At 40.5% G+C, this 26,073-nt stretch overlaps 1 protein-coding gene across 2 annotated transcripts in view; it reads right to left on the bottom strand.

The window, feature by feature from the left end:
* Grid1 (glutamate ionotropic receptor delta type subunit 1) overlaps positions 1 to 26,073 on the bottom strand; it is a 735,469-nt gene that overhangs the window by 303,110 nt on the left and 406,286 nt on the right. For both annotated transcript variants that reach the window (XM_055607998.1, XM_055607999.1), the window contains exon 5: positions 22,191 to 22,244. In XM_055607998.1, coding sequence (XP_055463973.1) covers positions 22,191 to 22,244 — 54 coding nt within the window. The remainder of the gene's footprint in view (positions 1 to 22,190; positions 22,245 to 26,073) is intronic.

The following is a 26,073-nucleotide window of genomic DNA, read 5'->3' on the forward strand; positions in this document are numbered from 1 at the left end:
TATATATATATATATGCATATACATACCCATGTACCTGTACTTCCAACTGTTCAGGAAAAATGAAATGATAGGTTTTCCTGAGCCCATAACCATGAGGACAACATAGGCAACCTACTGAGACTCCATCTTAAAGAAAAGACAGAGGCTCAGTAAATAAAATAGGGATGATTCCTAACCAAGATGGAGAATAGGAACTGGATTCATCTCCCTGACGAAATAACCAAACAAAGTACCCAAAATATATCAGAAGGAAACAGTTCTTAAAATACTGATCAGCAGACAAGAAGTCTCATAGGGATCTTTCAGGATAAGAAGCAAAATAAGCAATGAAAATGCTGTCTTGAAGGAGTTGTCACACCACTGAAAAGCTGGGGAGAGAAGACAAACAAAAGCCAAGGGACTCTGCATTAAATGTCTGGATCAGAGAGACTACATGCCAAAGGCAGCTAGTGTTGATAGGACAGAAGACTAGGGAGGATACAGGTGTGTGGCAAAAACAGTCATAGCTATATCCTAAGGCTTCCCAAACACTTGGCAGAGTACTGACCCCAAAATGCTTGTTTGGAAGTCGCTGGACAAAGGAGAAACAACCAGTCAAAAGGACTACAAAGAACACTGTCAGCCAAGTGTGGTGGGGCACACTTGTAACCCCAGTACTCAGTGGAGCAGAGGTAGGCAGATCTCTGTGAGTTTGAGGCCAGCCTTGTCAACAAAGTGAGTCCAGGACAGCCAAGGCCAAGAGAAACCTGTCTAAAAAAACAAAACAAACAAAGAACACTGGGGTTGACACAGGCCTGAGGAAAGTGTGCATGAAATGAACTATTTAGAGAGGATAGCCCCACAGGTGTAGAATAATTACCCCTAGACTAAATTCATCCAATAATTTTCAAAGTCAATAGGACCAATGTCTTTTCTAAGAACCACATCTTAAAAAAAAAAAAAAAAAACACTCACCAACTCACAAGGTATAATTTACAAAGTTTGGTCTTCAAGCAAAGATTACTATCATAGATAAAAGAAATACAAAATAAAATAAGCAAAAAGGAAAACAACTGATTAATAAACACTGTCCTAGAATGGAAACTGGAAATAGTCTAACAGATATTAACCCTTAAGCAAATCTTAAAACTATATATTATGTTTTAATATGTTCAAAAATATGAATATATATATTTAAAGAAGTCTCTGTTTAAACTTCAAGAGGTTAAAAAAACTAGTTATGAGAAGAAAACACATTGGGTGCCAATATTGGTAGATTAGGCATAGGAAAAGAAAAGGTGGGTAAAACTGTGTATATATGATAAATACTATGCAAAGAAAAGCAGAAAAATGTACAGAAGTAAAATGTGGGGCTGAGGAGATGAATCAGTAAGTAAGTGTTTACTGCACATGCACGGAGCTTAGACCTCCAGAACTCACATACATTAAACACAGAAGTGCATGTCGTTAATCCCAGTGCCCAGTGGTGAGGGAACTGCAGAAGCAGGAGGATTCCCAGAAGCCCATGAGCCAGGTAGCCTGGTGCAGGCAGCAGTGAACAATAAAAGACATGGCCTCAAACAAGGTAAATGGCAAGGGCCAACACCAGAGATTGCACTCTGATTCCCACAGACACACTGTGGAAAACACACGGAGATAAAAACATAAAGAGCACCTATGGTGTAGAGGACAACTTCAAAGGACCTATTTTGTATAACAGAAATCCTTAAATGAGAGAGTGGGGATGCAGAAAAAGTAATTGAAGAAATAATAGGTAATTTAATTTTTATGTTTTGAAGAAACAATTATGAAAGTTTTGATGAGAACTATGAACTTGCAAGTATAAGAGGCTCAATAATTACAAACACAATTAAATAATAGAGACCAAAAAAAAACCCACCAAGGTATACATAATAAAATTCAAAAGAGAAAAAAAAGCCCTGAAGATTGCAGAGATAAAGAACAGTATAAAAACAAGGACTGGCATGAGATTTCTGACATACTGGTTAGTTATTTTCATCAACTTAACAGGAGCTCGGGTCATTTTGAAAGAGGGAACCTCAGCTGAGGAGTTCCCTCCATCAGCCTCCTCTGCAGAAATGTCTCAGGGATATTTCCTTGATGAATGATCTATGTGGGAAGAAAGACGCAGCCCGCTGGGTGGCACCATCCCTGTTCAGGTGAGCTTTGGTTGTACAAGAAAGCAGGCTGAGCAAGCAGTGAGAAGCAAGCATTCTTTGACATCTCTGCTTCAGTTCTCTCTCCAAATTCCTGCCTTGAGTTTCTGCCCTGACTTCCCTACATGGTGGACTGAAAGCTGTCCACTGGCATAAACCCTTCTCTTTCCAAGGTGGTTTGTTTTTCTTTTTTTTGGTCATGGTTTTATCACAGAAATAGAATGCAAACTGGGAAACTTAGAAATGTGTGCCCAGCAAAAATATCTTTTAAATCAAAGGTAAAACAAAATTATTTTCAAATATAAAAAAGCTAAAAGACACCAAAAGCTGAGAGCTTTCATCACAAGCACAGCTGCATTATTAAACAGGTTCGAGGAAGTTCTCCAGACAGTAGACAAATAATACAGACCAGCACAGAAGCATCTGAGATGGTTGCCTCATCACACAGCAACATTTTTTATAAGCTTTCAAGCTATTTAAAAGATGATAATTATTATAGTAAATACAACAGCAATATACTTTGGTATATGTCATATATATATATATATATATATATATATATTACACAAAGTTAGAACTTAATACAACAATTACATAAAGGCTGGGGAAGAAATAAGGACATATGCAACCTTCATATGCTTGTCCTATATGTGAGGTGGTATAACCAACCTTAAAATTAGACCATGAGAGTGATAGCTGTTGGGGGGGGGTAAGATGGCGGCGTCGGGGAGCACTGTGTCTGAGAAGCAGGACAACACTCTCCGTGCAGCGACCAGGAGACTGAACTCTGGGCCCTAAAACTACAGCGATCGAGTTTCCCAGGTGAGGGGAGGCTCCCCCAGCGTGGGAATCTGTCAGGCCACACAGCCAGAACCCGGAAGAGATCCTGGGTAACGTGGGCTTTGGGTCTCCGGGCCAGAGCCTCACGCCTGCGGCTTTCCCAGGCCGATTGGTGGGAACAAGGGTGCCAGAGACTGAGAGTCCCAGTCACAAGAAAACCCCACCGGGGAAGGAAAGTTGCGAGACTGATCACGGGTCACCCAGTCTTTCCCTGGAAGGTCTCACTGACCGCGGGTACAAGCTGCCATCACAACTGAGCTCCCACCGTGTGGAGAGTAGCTGTGTGCCCAGCTCAAAATCCCTACTCCCTCTTCAGAGGAGGCAGGAGGCATCCAGCAGAATCTGCCACAGACCACATTGTCTGTACCCCAACCCAAGATCAGGGCTGAGAAAACCCAATCCTTTTGGGCACTCCCCCAAACACCGCCATAACCCTGCCTAAGCAGAGCGGAAGGATAAAGAGGCGCACAGCGACTTCACAGTGCCGGGACCCCAGTGCTGCCAGCTGCTCCTAGCAAACAAACTACAGCTCAGGATCTGGGACTGTGGTCATTCTACACGTCCTGAGATTCTCCTGGGTCCAGCGCAATAAGGTCTAGCACCAAGTCCTAGCACCAGCGGCCCCCTGACCCTGGCAGAGAAACCCGGGCTCAGGCCCAACCCCTTCTGGCACCCCCCTGAGAGCACCACCATAAGCTTGGCCTAGCTGAGGGGAAGGTCAGAGGGGAAGGACAGAGAGGCAGGCTGCCACAGGACACAGCACCCCTTCTCCAGCTCACCCAAACTGAAGGAGAAAAACCACATGATCATCTCCTTAGATGCTGAAAAAGCATTTGACAAAGTCCAACACCCATTCATGTTTAAAGTCTTGGAGAGATCAGGGATACAAGGCACATATCTAAATATAGTAAAGGCAATATACAGCAAGCCTATAGCCAACATCAAACTCAATGGAGAGAAACTTAAATCAATCTCACTGAAATCAGGGACAAGACAAGGCTGCCCACTCTCTCCATATCTCTCCAACATAGTGCTGGAAGTCCTAGCCAGAACAATAAGACAACTAAAGGAGATCAAGGGGATAACAAATCGGAAAGGAAGAGGGCAAAGTGTCACTATTTGCAGATGATATGATAGTATACATGAGCGACCCCAAAAATTCAACCAGAGAACTCCTCCAGCTGATAAACACCTTCAGCAAAGTGGCAGGATACAAAATCAACTCAAAAAAATCAGAAGCCCTTCTATATATCAAAGACAAAAAGGCTGAGAAAGAAGTTAGGGAAACAACACCCTTCACAATAGCCACTAATAACATAAAGTACCTTGGGGTGACACTAACCAAGCAAATGAAAGACCTGTTTGAGAAAAACTTCAAGTCTCTGAAGAAAGAAATTGAAGATCTCAGAAGATGGAAAGATCTCTCGTGCTCATGGATTGGTGGAATTAACATTGTGAAAATGGCCATCCTGCCAAAAGCAATCTACAGATTCAATGCAATTCCCATCAAAATACCAACTCAATTCTTTACAGACCTTGAAAAAAGATTCTCAGCTTCATATGGAGAAACAAAAAACCCAGAATCTCCAAAACAATCCTGTACAACAACAGAGCATCTGGAGGTATCTCCATCCCCGATCTCAAGCTGTACTACAGAGCAATAGTATTAAAAACTGCATGGTATTGGCATAAAAACAGAAAGGAGGATCAATGGAACCGCATAGAAGACCAAGAAATAAACCCACACACCTATGAATACTCAATTTTTGACAAAGAAGCCAAAACCATTCAATGGAAAAAAGACAGCATCTTCAACAAATGGTGCTAGTCCAACTGGATGTCCACATGCAGAAAAATGAAAATAGATCTAGATTTATCACCCTGCACAAAACTAAAGTCCAAGTGGATCAAAGACCTCAACATAAAACCAGATACTCTAAATCTGTTAGAAGAAAAAGTGGGGAACAGCCTAGAACTCATTGGCACAGGAGACAACTTCCTGAACAGAACACCAACAGCACAGGCTCTAAGAGCAACAATCAATAAATGGGACCTCATGAAACTGAAAAGCTTCTGTAAAGCAAAGGACACCGTCATCAAAACAAAACGACAGCCTATAGATTGGGAAAGAATCTTCACTAACCCTTTATCTGACAGAGGACTAATATCGAGTATATGCAAAGAACTAAAGAAGCTGAAAAGCAGCAAACCATGTAATCCAATTAAAAAATGGGGAACAGAGCTAAACAGAGAATTCTCGACAGAGGAATATCAAATGGCAGAGAAACACTAAAAGAGATGCTCAACCTCATTAGCCATCAGGGAAATGCAAATCAAAATGACCCTGAGATTTCACCTTACATCCATCAGAATGGCCAAGATGAAAAACTCAAGTGACAACACATGTTGGAGAGGTTGTGGAGAAAGGGGAACCCTCCTCCACTGCTGGTGGGAATGTAAACTGGTACAACCACTCTGGAAATCTATCTGGCGCTTTCTCAGACAATTAGGAATAGTGCATCCTCAAGACCCAGCTATACCACTGCTAGGTATATACCCAAACTTTGCTCAAGTACACAAAAGGGATACTTTCTCAACCATGTTTATAGCAGCTTTATTTGTAGTAGCCAGAACCTGGAAACAACCCAGATGTCCATCAATGGACGAATGGGTACAGAAATTGTGGTATTTTTACACGATGGAATACTACTCAGCAATCAAAAAGGAGGAAATCATGAAATTTGCAGGCAAATGGTGGGATCTAGAAAAGATCATTCTGAGTGAAATATCCCAGAAAGAGAAAGACAAACAGGGTATATACTCACTTATATAGACCTATAAGATATGATAAACATAATGAAATCTATACACCTAAAAAAGATAATCAAGAGAGCGGACATGGGGTAAGATGATCAATCCTCGTTTAGAAAGACAGATGGGATGTGCATTGAACGTATGACAGGAGTCTACTGAGCGAATCTGAAAGACTCTAACTAGCAGTGTTTTCAAAGCAGATACAAAGACTCATGACCAAACCTTTCACAGAGTACAGGGAATCATACGAAAGAAGGGGAGTTAGTCTGATGGGAAAAGGATAGGAGCTCCACAAGGATCAAATATATCTGGGCACAGGGTCTTTTCTGAGACTGACATTCAACCAAGAACCATGTATGGATATAACCAGGAACCTCTGCTCAGATGTAGCCTGTGGTAGCTCAGTAACCAATTGGTTTCCCATAGTGAGGGGAACAAGGACTATTTCTAACAGGAACTCAATGACTGGCTCTTTGACCTCCCCACCCCCCAAGGGAGGAGCAGTCCTGTTAGGCCACAGAGGAGGGCTTTGCAGCCAGTCCTGAAGATACCTGATAAAACAGGATCGGATGAATGGGGAGTTCCATCAGTGGACTTGGAAAGGGGCACGGTGGAGATGAGGGAGGGAGGGTGGGATTGGGAGGGAATGAGGGAGCGGGATACGGCTAGGATACAGGGTTAAGAAATTGTAACTGATAAGAAAAAAATAAAATAAAAAAAAAATTAGACCATGAAGAATTAAAGATTCACTGCTTGTCATCAGTGTTAGGGTTACACACCATGGCATCCATCAACCACAAATTGAATATCTCTGTTAACACATTACCCTGCCACTGAGATACAATTAATCCTGCAATTCTTGCATTTCCAATAAAGATGAACAGATTCCTCTCTCTGTCTTATCCCCTCAATAATGCAGAATACTTATGCTGCACTTCTTTATTGTGAAAACAGAGATTGCTGCATTCTACATTGCTTTATTGAGCTTCACAGAAAAGACAATATTTATGAATTAAAGGTTTAGGACAGTGCTAAATAGAGAAAGCCTTTGGGCACCATTTTTGCCCTAGAACACATATTTCTATTTGTCTTTGTATTATAATCAGTGAATGCCGCAATCTTAAGCTCATTCATTTTTATTTCATCTGCATTAGCAGTCTATGGCCAGTGAGCTTTGATGCCACTTAAGAGATCATTTGGGGACACTAAAATCTTCAGTCATATAAGATGTCAAGCTTAGTAAGTGACTGTATTACCAATTGTCTGTGACCCTCTCCTCAGGTCACAGAAATATTGAAACCAGACCAGTTAATAACAGTAAAATGACTTTTAAGTATTGAAATAAAAGGAATAATTACATATCTCTCAGTTTAAATCAAAACTTTAAGATGATTAACATACAGAATGAATGACATATAGAGAGCCAAGCTAGGATGAAAGCTAGGCTTCTTTAGACAAAGAGCTAAGTTATAAATACAAAGAACAAATTCTTGAAATTAAAAGAACCACTCAATATGAAGTGAATGAGATTTTTTTGTGATGTGGAGACAGTTTCACTGGTGTGGATTCAAGATCAGACATCCAACATCCTCTTACAACAAAGCCTAATGAGAACAGGATGGTTATCTCCTCAGTTCTGTCAAGAATCATACTGAAAAGGAAGCTCCAAAAGAAAAGCCAGAAGCAGAGATTGACTCATGGGGTTGAAGGACAGAAACCATCTCTCTAACATCAACCAGCAAGATGCGGGAACAAGCACCGTTACAGAAGCTACAGCAAGTTAATTATAAAACACACATAACTAATGAAGGTGCCTACACTAAGCAACAGATTTTTGATTTAGATAAAGCACCTTAAAATTGGACAAAGATGTCATCCAAGCATTCCAGCTAGAGTGAGGGATTAGTGTCTGACTTCAAAACATCACAGGACAAGTTGTTTTACTATAAGGGGCGAATTCACTTGCTGACTTGGTTAAGGTCTATCCTAATGGATCATTAAAAAAAAAAAAATCCAAGCATCCATAAGGATTATACTACATGTACTCTGCCAGTACTCTGTAAATGGAACAACAAAAGCTTGAAAATTAGCACATTTGTTTACAGTATTTTGCTTCTGTTGTGTTGTAGCTCAGTTGTAGTTTTTGATTGTAAAATATGATAGGTAGACACAAAAAACAGCACACATAATCAACAGTTCCCTTTCCTTATCATTTCTTTTTGTGGACGTCTTTAAACCCTCTTTTGTACCTTATCATAAAATGATAATAGGTGGTTGTGAACATCCCCCCTGTCTACACGAAAGTAGAACTTCCTTCTGTCAAACATTATTTTGGTATCAATTGTGCAATTTTCCTTTTCTTCCCACACCTGACATTTCCAAGCTTTGGCAATTATCATTCTACTTCAGATAAATGTGGCACTATATGTCACTTAGCATAATATCTCCCAGGTGTGTCCATTATCTGCAAATGACAGGAATCTATTCTTTTTTGTTATTACCTGTATTCCTTTGTATGTGTGCTTTTGTGGAGAGGGGGGGCATGCACATACTAAGGCACATTTGTGGTGGTTATAAAACAACTTAAAGGACTCAGTTCTTTCCTTCTACCATGTGGATTCTGAAAATTAAGGTCAAACTGTCAGGCTTAGTGTCAAGCCATCACAGAGGCCCCAGAATTCCATTTTTTTTTCTTAAAGGCTAATAATATTCAATTATTTGTACCTAGGTTAGGTATACCTTTCCATTCTAGTAGAATAGCACAAAACATGGAGTTGCAGAGACCTTCGGGGTATATTGATTCATTTATTTTGAACACATGTATGTATGTTCATGTGTATGAATCAGATGGTAGGTGGACTGTTGGTTTCTTTTGCTGAGTATTTAGATAATTCACAGCTACTTCAAGGGAAAAATAGTTTCAAAACATCACTGTCCTTGACAATGCACCCGCTCACCCATTCGCCCTGCTGCAGATAGGTAGTGAGATTAATGTTTCTTCCATGCTTGCTGACACAACATCCATTTGGAAGTCTACGGATCAAGGAATACTTTCACATTTCAAGTTTTATTGATTGGCTGTACTAACAACAGGCAAAATATAATTCAGAGTAGAGAAAATTACAATGGATAAAGGAAGTCATTTATTAATGACTTAGGGTCAATTAATCAAGAAAATCTAAATGTTTATGCCCTAGTAAGATTAAGTTTCAAAATATATTATGCAACAACTGATAAAACTGCAAAATGAAATAAATCACAATTACTTCTGAATGTTTTAATAAACCTCTCAATAATTGATAGAACAAACACCCAAAAATATCATCAAAGATCTTGAAGGCACAAATGAAACTATGAACCAAATTGACTTGATTCACATTTATAGACTGTTGAATACAACATATTATATAGTGTTTTCAAGTTCTCATGAAGTATAAAAAAAGACAATACACTTCACTATAAATTAGTATCACTAAATTTAAAAGAATCCAAATATTAAGATCTAAGTTCTATGGCTCTACCAGAATTAAATTAGAAATAGATAACGGAATAATCACTGAAAAAAATCCCCAAATATTTCAAACAAAATAACACATTCCTAAATAATCCATGGGTCAAAGAAGAAACAAAAAGTTAATGAAGGTATTTTGAGCTAAAAAATAGAATATAATATATCAAAATGTATCTGATGACACTAAGTCACTGAAAGGGAAACATGATACTAAAGAGAAGCTTCAACTCTTCACATGTGGAGCTGAAAGAAGGAAAAGAATATAATGGCCAGAGTAAGCAGAAAAAGAAAACAAAGTAAAGACAAAAGCAGACAGAAGCAAAAAGAAGGGAGAGAGCCTAGAGGGATAGTGGGGAGGAAGGCAGGAAGAGGGGAAAACAATAAATCCTTTATGAATACACAGAAAAATATCAAAGGAAACAGAAAAAAAACTATTGAGACCATCAATAAAATAGAAAAACCGGTGCTTGAAACCAATTAACTCTAATAACTACAAAGATCTAGAGAAAAACAAGAGTGTCAAGTAATAAACATTAAAAAAAGATTACAGAGTTCTTACATCTACAGATTCAACCAATGCAAAAAGACAATCAGGAAACATTATCAACTTTATACTTCTAAGTTTGACAACTTGTATGAAATTTGGAGAATTTCTTGAGTAACCCAAATTACCAAAACATACTCAAAAAGAAATAACTCTAAGCCTGCCAAAGAGGTACACTATGTAGTTAAAACGTTCCCACAAAGTAAACTCAAAGCCACCTGGCTTCCTAAGCAAATCCTAGCAGTCACAGAAAGAAAAAGTCTACATAAAGTTATCTAGAATTTAACATTTCTCACCTCATATTCTGAAGACATCATTATACCAATATCAAAACCAGAGAAATATACTAGAAGAAGGAAAAACCAACCAAAATCCCTTATGAACACAGGAGAAATTTTCTAATCAAATTTTTTTTCAAATTAAATGTGAAATATAATATAAAACTTATATATATAAGTTTTATATATATATATATATATATATATATATATATATAACTAGTAGGTTTCATCCCTGGGCTATTTAAATTAGAAAAATCAATTCATCTGTTTCTGTATGTTAACAAACCAAAAGAAAAAAAATCATGTAATCATCTCAGTACATGCAGAAGGAGCACTATACAAAACATGAATTCCTGAAAAAAACTCACCAAGTTAGTAATAGGAAAGAACGTCCTTGGACTGATAAACAGCTTGAATCTGTCATGACGCTTAATGACACAGCACTGAATTTCTTCTGGGTATCAAGACCCAGAAAACAACGCCTTATCCTATCACTGCATTCATCTTTGTACTGGAGATGATAATCAGCACAATCAGGAAAGACAAAGAAACACAAATTATCCAGAGAGGAAGGGTTAAAGCAAGTTGTTGCATGCTACGGCCAATGCAGAAAAATGTCACAGAATGTTTGTAATTATTAAATGTATCAAGGTTAGTGTCTCAAGATGTAGAATCAGTACATAACACTCAACTGTATTTTTATATATTATCAATGAACAATTACGTTTAAAATATGATTTAAAATGGTGTTGATCAACAATATAAAATATTGACATAAAATCTGACAAAAAAATATTAAAGGTCTGAACACAGAAAACCATAAAGTGTTGTTGAGGAAAATTTCAAATGGCTTAAGTAGGTGGAGAGAAAGATCTCTGAGTGAGAAGACTTGGGTCTACTAACATGGCAATTCTTTCCAATATCTATCGTAGATTAAATGCAATCACAAACGAAATCCCAGGCATCATTTTTATATTAGTGACAAACTTAATAAGTAACAAGCTAATTCTACACTTCACGTAAAAAATTTAATGGCCTAATGTAGCTAACACAACTTTTAAAGAGAAGCTAAAAGTATAACAAAATGTGATTTCAAATTTTACTACAAAGCAATTATAAGCCAAAGAATGTGCAATTGGTATAAAGATAGGAAATTTAAAAAACTCACAGAACTGAACAGAATGGGATGTTAAGAAATTTTCCAGTTACTACACTAAAAGCATAATCCACAAAAGAATAAATTGACAAGTTGTATTTGATCAACATGAAAAGGTCTGCCACTCATAAACACATTATTATAATGAAAAAACAAGCCATATACTAGCAGGAAATATTTGCAAAGTATTTATTCAGTAATGAATTTGGTATTAAAAATTTAAGTATTTTTCAAAACTCATATAAAAACAACAAAACAGGAAAAATATTTAAGCAAACAATTTACTGAGGCAAACCTATAGATATATGGTTGAAGAGATAGATCATCAGTAGAATATATGTCTAGTATGTGCAAGACCCTGGGTTCTACTGTCATCAAAGGAGGAAGAAGAGGAGATAGAGAAGCAAGACAGGAGAAAGTGAGGGAAAGTGGACATGATAAGGAAGACAGAAAGATACTTAATAACATTATTCATTAGGGAAATGAAAATGAAAACTACTACAATGAAAAACATCAAATACCCATTATAATGACTAAAATTTAACTATATGCTTAACTAAAAAGTAAAAGCATTCATCCATGCAAAGATCTATTGTATATATCTCTGTGGTACTTTGAATAAGAACGGCCCCATAAGCCCATATATTTGAATGTTTAGTCACCAGGGAGTGGCTCTATTTGAAAAAGATTAGGAAGTGTGGCCTTGTTAGAGGATTGTGGACTGGGGGTGGGCTCTGAGGTTTCAAAAGCCCATGCCAGGACCAGATCAGAAGGCAACTCTCAGCTACTGCTCTAGCACTTGCCTGCATACCATCATGTTTCCTGCCATGATGATAATGGACTAAACCTATGAAAGTGTAAGCATGCCTCAAACTAAATGTTTTCTCTCATAATAGTTACCCTGAAAATCGCCATCCTACCAAAAGCAATCTACAGATTCAATACAATTCCTATCAAAATACCAACACAATTCTTTAAAGAACTTGAAAGAACAACTCTCAATTTCATATGGAAAAACAAAAATCCAGAATTTCTAAAACAATTCTATGCAATTCTATACAGATTCTATACAATTCTATACAGATCTTCTGGAGGTATCTCCATCCCTGATCTCAAGTGATACTATAGAGCAACAGTAATAAAAACTGCATGGTACTGGCATAGAAACAGAATGGTGGATCAATGGAATCCAAAAGAAAACCCAAAAATAAACCCACACATCCATGGATACTTGATTTTTTACAAAGATGCCAAAAACATACAACAGAAAAAATGATAGCATCTTTAATAAATGGTGCTGGTCCAACTGGATGTCTACATGTAGAAAAATGTACTAAACCTGTTAGAAGAAAAAGTGGGGACGAGCCTTGAACTCATTGGCAAAGGAGATAACTTCCTGAACAGAACACCAACATCACAGCCTCTAAGATCAACAATTAATAAAACAACTCTGAGATTTCACCTTACACCCATCAGAATGGCTAAGATCAAAAACTCAAGTGACAACACATGCTGGAGAGGATACGGAGAAAGGGAAACCCTCCTCCACTGCTGGTGGGAGTGCAAACCTGTACAACCACTTTGGAAATCAATCTGGCCCTTTCTCAGACAATTCGGAAGAGTGCTACCTCAAGATCTAGCTACACCACTTCTAGGCATATATCTAAAATATGCTCACATATACAACAAAGAACTTTTGCTCAACCGTGTTCATAGCAGCTTTACTCGTAATAGCCAGAATCTGGAAATAACCCAGATGTCCCTCAATGGAGGAATGGATACAGAAATTGTGGTACATTTACACAATGGAATACTGCAATTAAAAACAAGGAAATCATGAAGTTTGCAGGCAAATGGTGGGAACTAGAAAAGATCATCTTGAGTGAGGTAACTCAGAACCAGAAAGACGCACATGGCATATACTCACTCATAAGTGGAAATTAGCCACATAATATAGAATAAACATATTAAAATCAATACTCCAAAAGAAGCTAAACAACAAGCAAGACCTAGGGAAGATGCTCAGTTCTCATTCAGAAGGACAAACATGATAGACATTGGAAGCAGGAGAAGACAGGGAATAGGAGCCTACCACAGATGGCCTCTGAAAGACTCTACTGATCAAGGTATCAAAGCAGATGATGAGACTCATAGCCAAATTTTGGGCAGAATGAAGGGAATCTTATTAAAGAAGGTGGGGGGATAGAAAGATCTGGAGGGGACAGGAGCTCCAAAAGGAGACCAACAGAGCTATAAAAACTGAGCCCTGGGGGCCTTGAAGAGAATGATACCCCAACCAAGGACAATGCATGGAGAGGACCTAAATCCCCAGCTCAGATGTAGCCCTTAGACTCAGTCTCCAAGTGGGGTCCCTAGTAATAGGAGCTGGGACTCTCTGTGGCATGAACTCAGTGGCAGGCTCTCCGATCACCTCCCCCTGGGGGGTGCAGCCTTGCCAGTACACAGAGGAAGACATTGCAACCAGTCCTGATGAGACCTGATAGTCTAGGGTCAAATAGAAGTGGAGGAAGACCTCCCCTATCAGTGGACTAGGGGCGGAACATAGGGGGAGAAGATGAAATCAGGGTGGGAGGAGACAAGGGAGGGGGCTACAGCTAGGATACAAAGTGAATAAATTATAATAAATGATAATAATAAAAAAACAATTACCCTGGTCATTGTGTCTTTTCACAGCAATAGAACAGTGACTAAGACCAAAGTTGGTACCAGGGATTAGGGTATTGCTCTGGCAGGCAAACTATGCTGTTAAAGAAGCATGGCAGACAGTGGTGCTGAGGCCAATGTGGTCTGTGAGAGCACATCTCAAGAAGAGTCAGAGGAGGAGAATATTAGTAAGTCACCTCTCTTTGATATATGGGCAAAGAATGTGACTATTTATGGAACATGTTCTAAATATCTACCTGAAGCTAAGTTGATGGTCTTTTAGATTAATGACATTGGCAGAGGAAATTTCAAGACAACCTAATATTGACTATGCTGTGTGGTTAATTACTGGTCACTCTTATGAAGATCTATAATAAAAAGGAGCAAGCTGATCAAGGAAAAATACAAAATACACAGAGAAAAGGAGTACCAGGAAAGTAATGGCGCTAAGTCCAGTACTCAAGGAGATAAGAAGTTTAAAGAAAAGCCTGATGATAAGTGGAATAAAGGGAGTGGTGACATTAGGGAGAGCTAATAACAGGCAGTAGAACTAGCCTGAGAGAGGAAAGCATGTTCCAGTGAACAAAGCTGAAGGCAGTTAGAAATATAAAGAGCATTTTGTCATCAAATATAGAAATACTAAGTATGGAGTGTGCCCTGCTGGTGTTAGGCCTTGGTTTGTTCCAGTATTTTCTGACTATGCTCAATTTCCTTTGAAATGGTAAATAAATATATATTCTGTGCCATTAATGCTCCTTTTCATCCCTTTTTAACTGGCAATGTATATTCTGTGCCATTATATATTAGAAGCATAGATCTGCTTTTTTATTTTGATATTACAGGGCTTACAGTTAAGAGAATGCCATGAGTCTCAGAAGAGAGTTTGAACCTTGGACTTGTAAACATTGCTGAGACTGTGACAGAGCATGGGAGCTTTGAAGTTGGACTAAATAAATTTCGTAGTGAGATCTGACCCCTATGGGGTCAGGTACTGGGATGTAATTGTTTGAATAAGAATGGTCCCATAGGTTCATAGATTTGAATGCTTAGTCACCAAGTTGTAGCACTGTTTGAAAGGATTATAAGGAGTAGAAGATATGACTTTCTGAAAAAATTGTGTCAGGAAGACACTTCTTCAGTGTCTTCCTGATTGCCCCCATGCTTCCTGCCATGATAAAAATGGACTAAACCTCTGAAGTTGAAAGCAAGCCCTCAACTATATGTTTTGTTTTGTTTTTTTTTTAACAGTAGTTCCCTTAAACCATTGTGTATCTTCACAGCAATAGAACCAAGACAGGCCATAATAGTACTATATGTACTGGCCAAAAGTCTAGAATTGAAATGTCCATCCATGGGTGCAGTTTACTTGTACGGTTGAACATTCTTCCTCAATAAAGAGAAAAACTGTTTTTAAAGTACTTACATTTAAATAAAGCCAAACCAAAAGAAAATAAAGAATATATACTGAAGTGTTCTGTTTATGCAAATCTTTAAAGATAGAAATCAGCAACAGGGACTGTTGTTATCTAGTAACTTGTCTGTTGTTATGATAAACATCATGACCAAAAGCAACTTGGGAAAGAAAGAATTTATTTCATGTAACTTCCAGGCTATAGTCCATCTTGAGAGAAGTAGCATAGACATTCAAGGCAGGAACCTAAAGGTAGAAGCAAAGCATGGAGCAGAAACTCTATGGAAGAACACTGCTCATTGACACATATGGCTTGCTCACTGACTCATGGTCAGCTAGATTTTTTAGACAAGCAGGACACCTGCTGGACACCTGCCTAGAAATGCATTGTCCATGTGGAATCAGCTCTCCCTTATTCATCATAAATCAAGACAATCTCTCACACATGGCCACAAGCCAATCTAACAGAGGCTACTTTTAATGGAGGTTCCCTCATTCCTCACAACTCGAGATTGTGTCAAGTTAACAACAAAATTAGTCTAGATAGTGCCAAAAAACAGGTCAGTAGTTGCCTAAAGATCAGAGAGAAGTAGGGTGAAATATGAAGAGGTATAAGGACACTGTGGGTTATAGATATATTTACTATCTTCATTGTAATTATGACTCATGAATATATACATGTCAGACTTAATGTGTACACTGAAATATGTCCATTTGTTCTAAGTCAAACCTCATTGACACTTAATTTTCAAGAAATAATGAGAGTGATAAGCAAAAAACAGTACTGGGTCAGTGATATGGCTTAGTGGGCAAAGTCCCTTGCCATTAACCCTGATGACTTAAGTTTGATCTTAAGTACCTATATGACTTAAGTATCTATATAGGAAGAACTGAGTCCTACAAATTGTCTTATGACTTCTACATGCACTCTGTCACACACACACACACACACAATTAATAAATACAATAAAACAGTTCTTAGTTCCAGCTAATGTCTGATAAATGGCAACACCTATTCTTTACTCCAGCATTCTGGGCCAGGACAACAGAGATGTAGTCTGTGTTCTCAAAGACTCCTCAGTGAAAAAGTTATGGAGCAAAATAAGTTAATAGATTACAACAAACAAAGTGGTTTTGAGTTTTATGGAATTAAAACCACAGATGGCAAATAGTACAGGGACTTAATGTTCAAACAATTAAAATCTTCCAAATGAAAAACAAAACAAGTATAACTCCCTTTTCTGTGCATCCCACACAGAGATTTCTTAAAGGTGGGAGTCTGCTTTCCTGTGATTTTGTTGTTGTTGTTGTTGCTTTTGTTCACGCAGTCTCGGCATCTTTTCCCATGGTAACCAAGTGTAACCTGATCTCATGAATATGTTCACCCACTGGAAAGGGTCTAGGTAGGAAAGTCTTTATGAAAACTCTGATGATGCTTCTGGACTGTTGGCAGAGTTTTCCTCCATTGCTCCGTTGTTGGTCAGCCATCAGTGAAAGGAATTAAATAGGGTGAAGCCTTAGAAAAAATATAAACAATATTCCAGGGAGAGAGCAGTGAAGAGGTCCACATGCTGATGTGACATCTGCCTGAGTGTAGAACCTTTGTAAGGGGCCAGTTGAAGCAGCCCTAGAGACAGGACTTCCTTTAGGGACTGCCACTGGACCATCTGCACAGACCTGCTCCAGTGAAGGCAAGCATGGGGAGATCAAAAGCACATAAGATGCTTGGCAAGATAAGTACACGGGGCAGACAGTGCTTGGCTGGCCTGGAACTCACTATGAAGACTAGGCTGGCCCTCAAATAGAGATCCAAGTGCCTGGTCTTACTATTTAACTTTTACCATCACCATCACATGGAGTCCTTCAGAAGCCTGAGTGTCAGACTTCACATCCATAGAAGAATTTCCTGCAGAAAGTTCCCAGGAGAACAGACCACAAAGCACATGTGTCCCACCTGGGTGCAGCTTTATGGGAAGGCACCATCCTCTATGCACCGAGTGTGCTCACCACGAAGAACACCTTATGTCATTGGAAAAACCATAAAGACATCTCACTTAGGATGTGATAAAGGCAATGGAGAGATGGCTCTCACTCCAGTCTGATACAGAGGTTTCAAAGGCCACCCAACACATCCAGTCAGCCGACTTGAACTGGCAACTCTGCCTCTGAAGCTCAGCTATTTAATTGTTGCTTTCTTTCTGATACAGACTGTGAAGTGCTCATCAGTGCAATTTGCTCTTCACTATATAGATCGACCTACCTTTCAACAATCTATACCTTCCAACCTTTCAACAATCTATATTCTACACAGGGCATTGAGGACACATTGATGAGCCAGATCTGGCCATGGCCTCAAGAAACTCACAGCCTACTAGCCACCACATAGAATAGCTCGTTGTACTTTTCATGTGTTCTCGTAACTTAATCTATCAATTAAAATATACTTTACAACAAAACTAGATCTGCTTGCCAGTGTCTCACAGAAGAACCCTGAGAGTCAGTGTATCCCAGAGAAGTACATATATTCAGAAGCCAATTATCGCTTCTCAAAAACAACAACAAACAACAGCAACAAAAACAGGATTGTAATGTGCAACTAGTGAAAAAATAGATATATTAAGAAAACCATCACCAGTCCTGATGAGACCTGATAGGCTAGGGTCAGATGGAAGGGGAGGAGGACCTCCCATCAGTAGACTGGGAGAGGGGCATGGGAGGAGAAGAGGGAGGGAGGGGAGGATTCAAAGGGGACAAAGGAGGTGGCTACAGCTCAGTTGCAAAATGAATAAATTGTAATAAATAAAAAATAAATAAATAAATAAACATCACAAAAGAACAAAAACATAGTCCTTGAATGCTTATCCTGAATCAAGAAAAACACATCAAATACAGAAAGATGGGTGGCATCTTTCTGTATTTGCCAGCTCTGGGGAAGAAGAAACATATGGAATCCTAGTGCTCACTGCCCAGACAGCCTAGCATGCTTGGTGAGTGCAAAACCTCGCCTCTAAAAAAATCAAGCTGGATGGCATCTGAGGACCAACACCTGATATCAGCCTCTGGCCTTCACATGTACATTCAAAAATGTGCATGTGTACTTGCACACACATGGACCTGTACACACACACACACACACACACACACACTAACCAAATTCTAGAGTTGAGGTTGGAAAGTGAATCTTTATCAAATGTCTGCCCCCTTGACTCTTTCATTTTTTTCAGTTATGTTAGTACTTGTCACTACACAGAATACAAAGAATAGCAACTGAAAACTATTTGTCTGTGGCTCTGTGTTTGGTTATCTTTAATTCTGCAGTGCTTAAAATGCTACAACACTGCAAGAAGAATAGCCCCCCCCCCCCCTTTGGAACCATGCTTAAACAGGAAATAACCCTCTCCATGTGCCTGGCCCTGTTGCTAAATTGACATATCATTTAGAGAACATCTCTGTCATTAACCATATGCTACCTCAGGATTTGGGATCAAGACTTTAGCAGAGGCTTTACCTTTGGGTTGAATTTTTTAAGAATGTCCATATGCTAGAGCCAAAGGTCAGCCCAAGAGTGTCCCCACTGTCATGTATACCTGAGCCCTGCTGACTGGCTTTTCAGAAGATTCTGACTACAAGTTCTGGATCTTTGCCAAAGCCATTAGCCCCCTGATAACATTGATAGACGGGGCTTGAGAGCTAGCTGATATTCATAAAGAATTCTACAGGCAGGATGTGGGGACGGCCCAGTGATTAAAGCACCTGCCATGAAAGCAAGAGTTTAGATTCCCCAGAAAACCATCTAGATTCTGGGTGGTCATGGCAGCCCGCTTTGTAATTCCTGCCTCAGAAGGCAGAAGGAGGATCCCTAGAGCTGGCCCGACAGGCTATCTCAGAGATCTCTGGGTCTGACTGAGTGATCCTTCCTCAGTGGAAAAGATGGAAGGGCAACTGTGGTTTATGCCCAACATCAACTTCAGGCCTCCACATGCACGTACACACTGACAAAAATGTGTATACACACAAAAACTGGGGATAAAAGAATCCCACAGGCCACACGTAATCTCTTTCTGACCGTGAAGAATTGATTCCACTCCCTCGAATTCGGTTTTCCTGTCTGCAAAACAGGGATGACAATAATGGCCTAGCAGGGCTACTGGTGGGCAGTAAAGGGGCTAACAAGTGTAAAGGGACTGACAAGCACCTGGCATGCCCACGTGACCAGGCAATGCTGGCTGCTGTCCTCTTAGAAAGAAGAAACTTCCTGGAAAAGGAAGCAAGATAGAAGGGAGCAGGGTGTCCTCAAATACCCTCACTTCTGAAGTCGACTTGTCTGCCTCAGGACTCTCGGATCAATCCGTGCTTTCTGGCTAGCCTAGGTGAGTGGATACACTCTGTGCCGAGGCAGAGGCTGCTTCTCTAGCTGAGGCGAGCTCCTGTGGCTGATCCATGTTGGCTCTACTGTGCCCCTTTCTAAACCTGTCTCCTGGTGACTCTAAGCTCTGGGTTCAAGCTGTCTCCAAAATACCTGACTGCCTAGGAGTAGGGAGTACCCCCAAAGCACCTCATACTGTGGTGTCTGAAGTTAAGACCAGCTCTGGAGAGGGAGTCAGGCTGGAGAGACAGGGCACCTTGGGGATAGGTGGGGATGCAGGAGAGGGAAGAAAAAATCTTTAAAATGTAAAATAGCCAGGTTTCTGAAGCCTGGCCACAAAGAAACACTGGCTATTCACCGTGGAGGAGTCATCCAAAAAGTGAAACCAGCACCAGACATTTGACTTCAGGGACACATGCAAGGCTTCCTTTCACTGGAACAAAGAAGACTGGGCTTTGAAGAGCCTGCAGAGAAGCAGCAAAGCTCAGAGAATCAAAACTTGCTGAGGATCAATGAAGCCTCAGGCAGGTTCTGAAGAGCAGGGTGGGATGGTCACATCCCCCTTCTAATGACTAGGACAGTCATGGAACCGCCCTGGGGGAAATGCGCAGCAACTGCGTGTGTCTTCAGCTGGCTCATGGAGATGGGGAGCTCATAAGACGGGAATTCATAGAGAAAACCATCAGCAGTGGGCCTGGCTAGCAGCTCGTGTGATACTACCTGTGCCATTAGTAACAACAGTCACCCAAAATGGTTCTCATCCATATTAGCACTGAGCTAATGAAATACACATCGTAAAAGAAGAAATTACCCACATAATAAGCCTTGGATCTTCCAGAATGAAGCCACTAGAAATTGATCAACTAATTTAATACCAGCTAAAGGCTGCATCTCCCCCGAAACCCTGAAGGCAAAACCAGGAAACACTTACACGTCTGCTCACACTGAACAGCCTGTGGAGGTCACACAGGCTGCCCTGGCTCTGCTTCCCAAAAGAGTATGCAGGCAGAGAGGGCTCTTCAGGAAAGCTGGGGCCACGTGATAATAGCTCACCCTGTACAATAGCTTCAGCAGAGGCCTGCAGGGCGACATTTCTGAAGAGTGACATCTCATGCTCCCATTCACCCCTGAGGCCAAACCAGTGGGATGATCAGACCTAGAAGCACTTCCTACTAACCTTCTTTGGATGTGTGCACAGTGTATACACCCTTGGACTACACGCAAACACGCACACATGCACACTCAGATATAAACTTACACGGATATACAAATGGCATATGCATATACATATATTCTCACATACTTATACACGCATTACATGCATCTGTACATTCATGTGTATATACATGTGCATATATTATCCCCCACGCTCTCCCAATGATACTAACGTGCGTGCACTCTAAATACATATATACTCATATACATATATGCACATACTTGTACATCTCATGTACTCACACACAGACATGCATCTCACACACATTCCTACTAATTACGAGGAGAGCTGATGGGTGATGCACATGTCCCTCGCCCCAGAGGAAGGGGGGTGGATCTCCTCCTGGCGGACGAACACTCATGTGTGCATACGGTACTCTTTGTCCAAGGTTCAGGGACTTTCCCCTAGGCAGAAGGATAAGAAGCACATCCCCCATAAGTAGCCTATGAAACAGGCTTCCAGAGTGACCATGATACCAAATTACACTCACATGTATAAGCGCCTCACACATGCATACTCAGAAATACATTCACACGTGCACATTCATGTATCCACACTCACAAACCTATACAAACTCTCACAGTACACACTTACACATATAGATATTTGTCCATACACACTCTCATGAATATAGACATACATTAACACTCGTATGTACACAGTTCATACACAAACTCAGTTATAAACCTGTATCACATACTCCCATACATAAAACTCCTCCCACATATGTATGTGCATACATTTAAACCACGACATTGTCAAACATTTACACACTTAGAAACATACACACTCTTGCATGCACTCAAACACACTCACATAATACTCTCACACACCTGAAATATCCTGCATGAGATAGGGCCTCCATTCTCTCCTAATTCCTTTGTCCTGCCATCTGTATTTATTTAATAGCCTGACTTAATCTCCCAGGCGCTGGCTCCTAATTGACTGCCTGCCTCACTTCATCCCCATTACCTAATACCTGAAACCACATCTCTTACTTTTGACATTTTCATAGATGCAGGTCTGGACTTTTCTGCTAGATCCCACCTGCTCCAGCTAAGCATCTTGGCAGGCCAAGTCCAGCTCTCTAACCTCTTGCCTCGGCAGAATGGAACTCCAGGATCCATCCCTGTCCCAAGTCAAGACTGGACTGGAAAGCACAGTTCTGAGCTTTCCCATGGGACAGGGGGTCAGGGCAGCCCACAGCCATCACCATTCTGGGGCTCTTACCTCGTTCACAAAAACCCAGTGGCTGTCCTTGGAAGCCAGGTTGGTCTCTACAGCCTGCAAAGAGGAAAAAGAAATGTACATGAACAGAAGCAAGGCAGAAGCTGGCAGACATATAGTAGAATGGTTTAAATGGGGTTTTATAAATGCTGTTTTTGCAGAAATCCTTCCTCACAAAACATGCAACTCACTGGAGCCCACTCTGGCTGTCTTGACCACAAAAGACACCATCTGAGCAGAGATGTCTGATGTCCTCCTGTTATTCCAGCTGTTCTGCACTGGCCCAGAGCAAGGTTAGAGACCCTAATCCAGCAGGCATCACAGGCCACAGGTACAGGCCCAGCCTCCCTTCCTCAAGAATGCATATAAATTCCTTTTCAAAGGAGCACTTAAGAATAGCATTCATCATTACACAAAACTGCAGAAAGAGGAAACTAACATATTGTATTTGTGGCAGTTCATCTAGCTGTGCTGAGCAACACCAGAAGAATAGGATACACTAGCTGAACTGTGATGCTGCTTTACATTCATATTTTGGGATCCACAGAGCTGGATTCTTTCCAGTTATTGAGGAGGGGTCCATTCCCACCATTCTCTCAACACTGTTTTGTTACAGCACACGTCATTGTTGTATGTGGATGGCTACTAGTTTATTACTTCTTTATTTTATTTTATTTAAATTTTTTATTCATTACAATTTATTCACTTTGTATCCCAGCTGTAGACCTCTCCCTCATCCTGTCCCAATCCCACCCTCTCTCCCTCATCTCCTTCCATGCTCCTTTCCAAGTCCACTGATAGGGGAGCTCTTCCCCCCCTTCCATCTGACCCTAGCCTATCAGGCCTCATCAGGACTGTCTGCATTATCTTTCTCTGTGGCCTGGTAAGGCTGCACCCACCTCAGTGGGAGGTGATCAAGAGCCAGCCACTGAGTTCATGTCAGAGACAGTCCATGTTCCCCTTACTAGGGAACACACTTGGACACTGAGCTGCCATGAGCTACATCTGTGCAGGGGTTCTAGGTTATCTCCATGAATGGCCCTTGGTTGGCATATCACTCTCAGAAAAGAATCCTGTGCCCAGATATTTTGGTTCTGTTGCTTTCCTTGTAGTGTCCCAGTCCCCTTCAGGTCTTTCTATCTCCCCCTTCTTTCATAAGTTTCCCTGCACTTTGCCTAAAGTTTGTCTATGAGTCTCAGCATCTGCTTTAATACCCTGCTGGGTTTATTACTTCTTATTGTCTATTTTCTTTGCCAGGTTGGGTGAAGACTTCACAAGATAACTGTCTACAACTCTCAGGTAAAAGCTGTGTCCCAGAACTTTGCTCTGGCACCAATATATAATAGGTATTCAGTTAACATAGCTAGGCATGCAAATAGGCAACATCAGATAAAATCCAGTTCCTTGTTTTGTTTGCACTCTTTGAGCTTGTTTGTTTGTGTATTTGCTTTTGTTTTTATATAGAAGAAAGGGTCTTATAGAGCAAAGGCTAGTCTCAAGCCCACTGTGTACCCAAGATTAGCCTCTAACTCCTCATCCTCCTGCTTCCAACTCCTAAGGGCTGAGATTATAAACATGCACCACCATGCCTGGCTCCTTTGAATGTATGTGTGTGTGCTTTCTCTCTTTATGAGTTGGAAAGCTACCTTGCTGAAAAAATTGGAAGGGATTGATGGTTTGCAAGCATGTCCTGTAAGAATGCGCATGGTGAGTGTGTGCCAAGAGCTTGCTGAGCACCAGGCGCTATGCCAAGCCATCTATGAACCTGGGAAAGAGCTTTCAGATTTACTCCTTTTCTTCTTACAGTTTGGTAATGTAATTTTTATTACCCCTTTGATTTTAAAAAGTATAGACAAATTAAGATGCTTAATTAAAATCACTCTATAATACCTTTCATTTTAAAAGAATGTGCTAATGTATAAAAAATTCCCCATTTATTCCTACAGATTCAACCACTGGAAGTCATCTGAAGTGGCTCCCCCCAAAGCTTCTACAGCCATATCATGCAAATACATACCTATACATGCATATCAGACAGATGTTTTTAATTAAAATCACACTTGAAAATGCATACAGGGTAAAATTTCTCATTACTAACTTATAGATATGTCAAATTCACATTTTCTTATCAATGTGTACAAAGGTGACTGTTCTTAACAAAGAAGGTGTCAGTATGTCAGGCCTGCAAGGCACTGAGGCACCACGCTATCAGAGCACAGAGTTCTGTCACGGCTGTGCTGCATGGGAAGAGTTGTGTGTGGTTGGAGATCACAGATCATGAAAATAGAGACCAGGAAATGCCCAGGGAGTTCTAGTCCATCAGTCTTTCCCAGACAACATCACAAGATGCCAAGCACAGGCACAGAGCTTTTCCTGGACCACTCAGGGCTGAAAAACACAGATTGATGTCTATGGCTTATGAATGAGAGACTTCCAGGCCATGAAAAGATGAACCTGGGCAAGAGTCTGAAATAAAAGGAATAACCCCACCTACTCTCATTTGTCTAGTGAAGTCATGTACAAAGTTTAGGTAACAGTTGCCCCTTGCTCATCCACAAAATTATGTAACCCATGATGCCAGAAAGAAGGAAATCCAGAAATGAGGTCCATAAACATTGTGAGAATTTCACAGAAAGCAGAGATAGGAAGATAGTAATTTTAGTCCTATAAAGGTCCACCCTCATTGCTCCATTTCCTCACATCTATCTTGTATCCTTTGGCCACAGGAATCTTACCCCACTGGGAACATTATATTCCCTGGGATATACAGACCCCTGTTCATCCCAGGAAGGAGGCTCTGGGAACTGGTTTATATCCTTGGAAGAAAGTGAACCTCAGAGAGGCCAAAAGCATCTATGCACCATGGTGCTATATCCTGAGACAGTTCCCACCCCATTCTGAAAGCCTAAAAAGCCAGGCTGCCTCCAGAGAATATTATAGGACACGAGAGCCAGTGTTTCTGAGGACCCTGGACTGGTAATGGCAAATGGTGAGAAGCACAGGATGGAGTCTTGACCACCCAGCCTAGAACCACTCTCTTCCTAACATGCCACAGATGCCTTTAGATATCCAAGACCAGGTGATAAGGAAAAAGTACAGGAATCTGATCTAAACAATGAGAACACATTGCTGGGCCCTTGGAGGACTCAATTCCCAACCTTTAAGCATTTCTTTAATGCTCATTGCTTACGTCAGCAACTTGCATATCAAATTAGGATATGACACAGAGCTTGGAGGATCTCCTAAGTTCCCAAAGTCTGGAATGCTAAAATGAATCTCAACAGAGGCAGGTCAATGAGGCTGAACTCAAAACAAAAATAGCCAATGGGGAGATGAAACTTGAATGCAGTACAGTAAAGACTAAAGACTTATGAAGAGGCTTAGAGTGGGGGCTGGTATACTGATTCTACTCTTGGCCAGCCTAAGTGATGGAAGGAACCACACTCTAGATCCTAGCCACGGAGGGGGACAGTTTAAGCCAACAGCCACTTGGAGTAACAAGGAACTCTTATTGGACAGGATGATGTAGGTATCTAACCAAATGGAGAACTGGCTTTGCAAGAGTCCAAGTTGCTCTTTGCAGCATCTAAGAGTGGATTTGCAGAGGATATCAACACAACGTAAGAAACCTTTTCTACCTTTCCAGGCAGTACAAGAAGAAATAGGCTGCCTCAGGTAGTAAGACCCAGAAGTAGCATTCCAGCATTGTCAATGTCAACAGTGGCTTGGAAAGCAGTGGCTTGGAGGATGACCATGGATAATAGAAACAACTCTATGCTGAACACTCCTAAAAAGGGTTTTTTGGTGTTTTTTTTTGGGGGGGGGGGGGGGAGAGTTTTTTTTTTTGTCGTTTTTTTTTCTTTAAGCCACTGCTTTCTTCTACCGG

The sequence above is a fragment of the Psammomys obesus genome, unplaced genomic scaffold (genome assembly GCF_907164565.1).
Source record: "Psammomys obesus unplaced genomic scaffold, mPsaObe1.curated_primary_1811, whole genome shotgun sequence".
In the NCBI taxonomy this organism is placed as follows: Eukaryota; Metazoa; Chordata; class Mammalia; order Rodentia; family Muridae; genus Psammomys; species Psammomys obesus.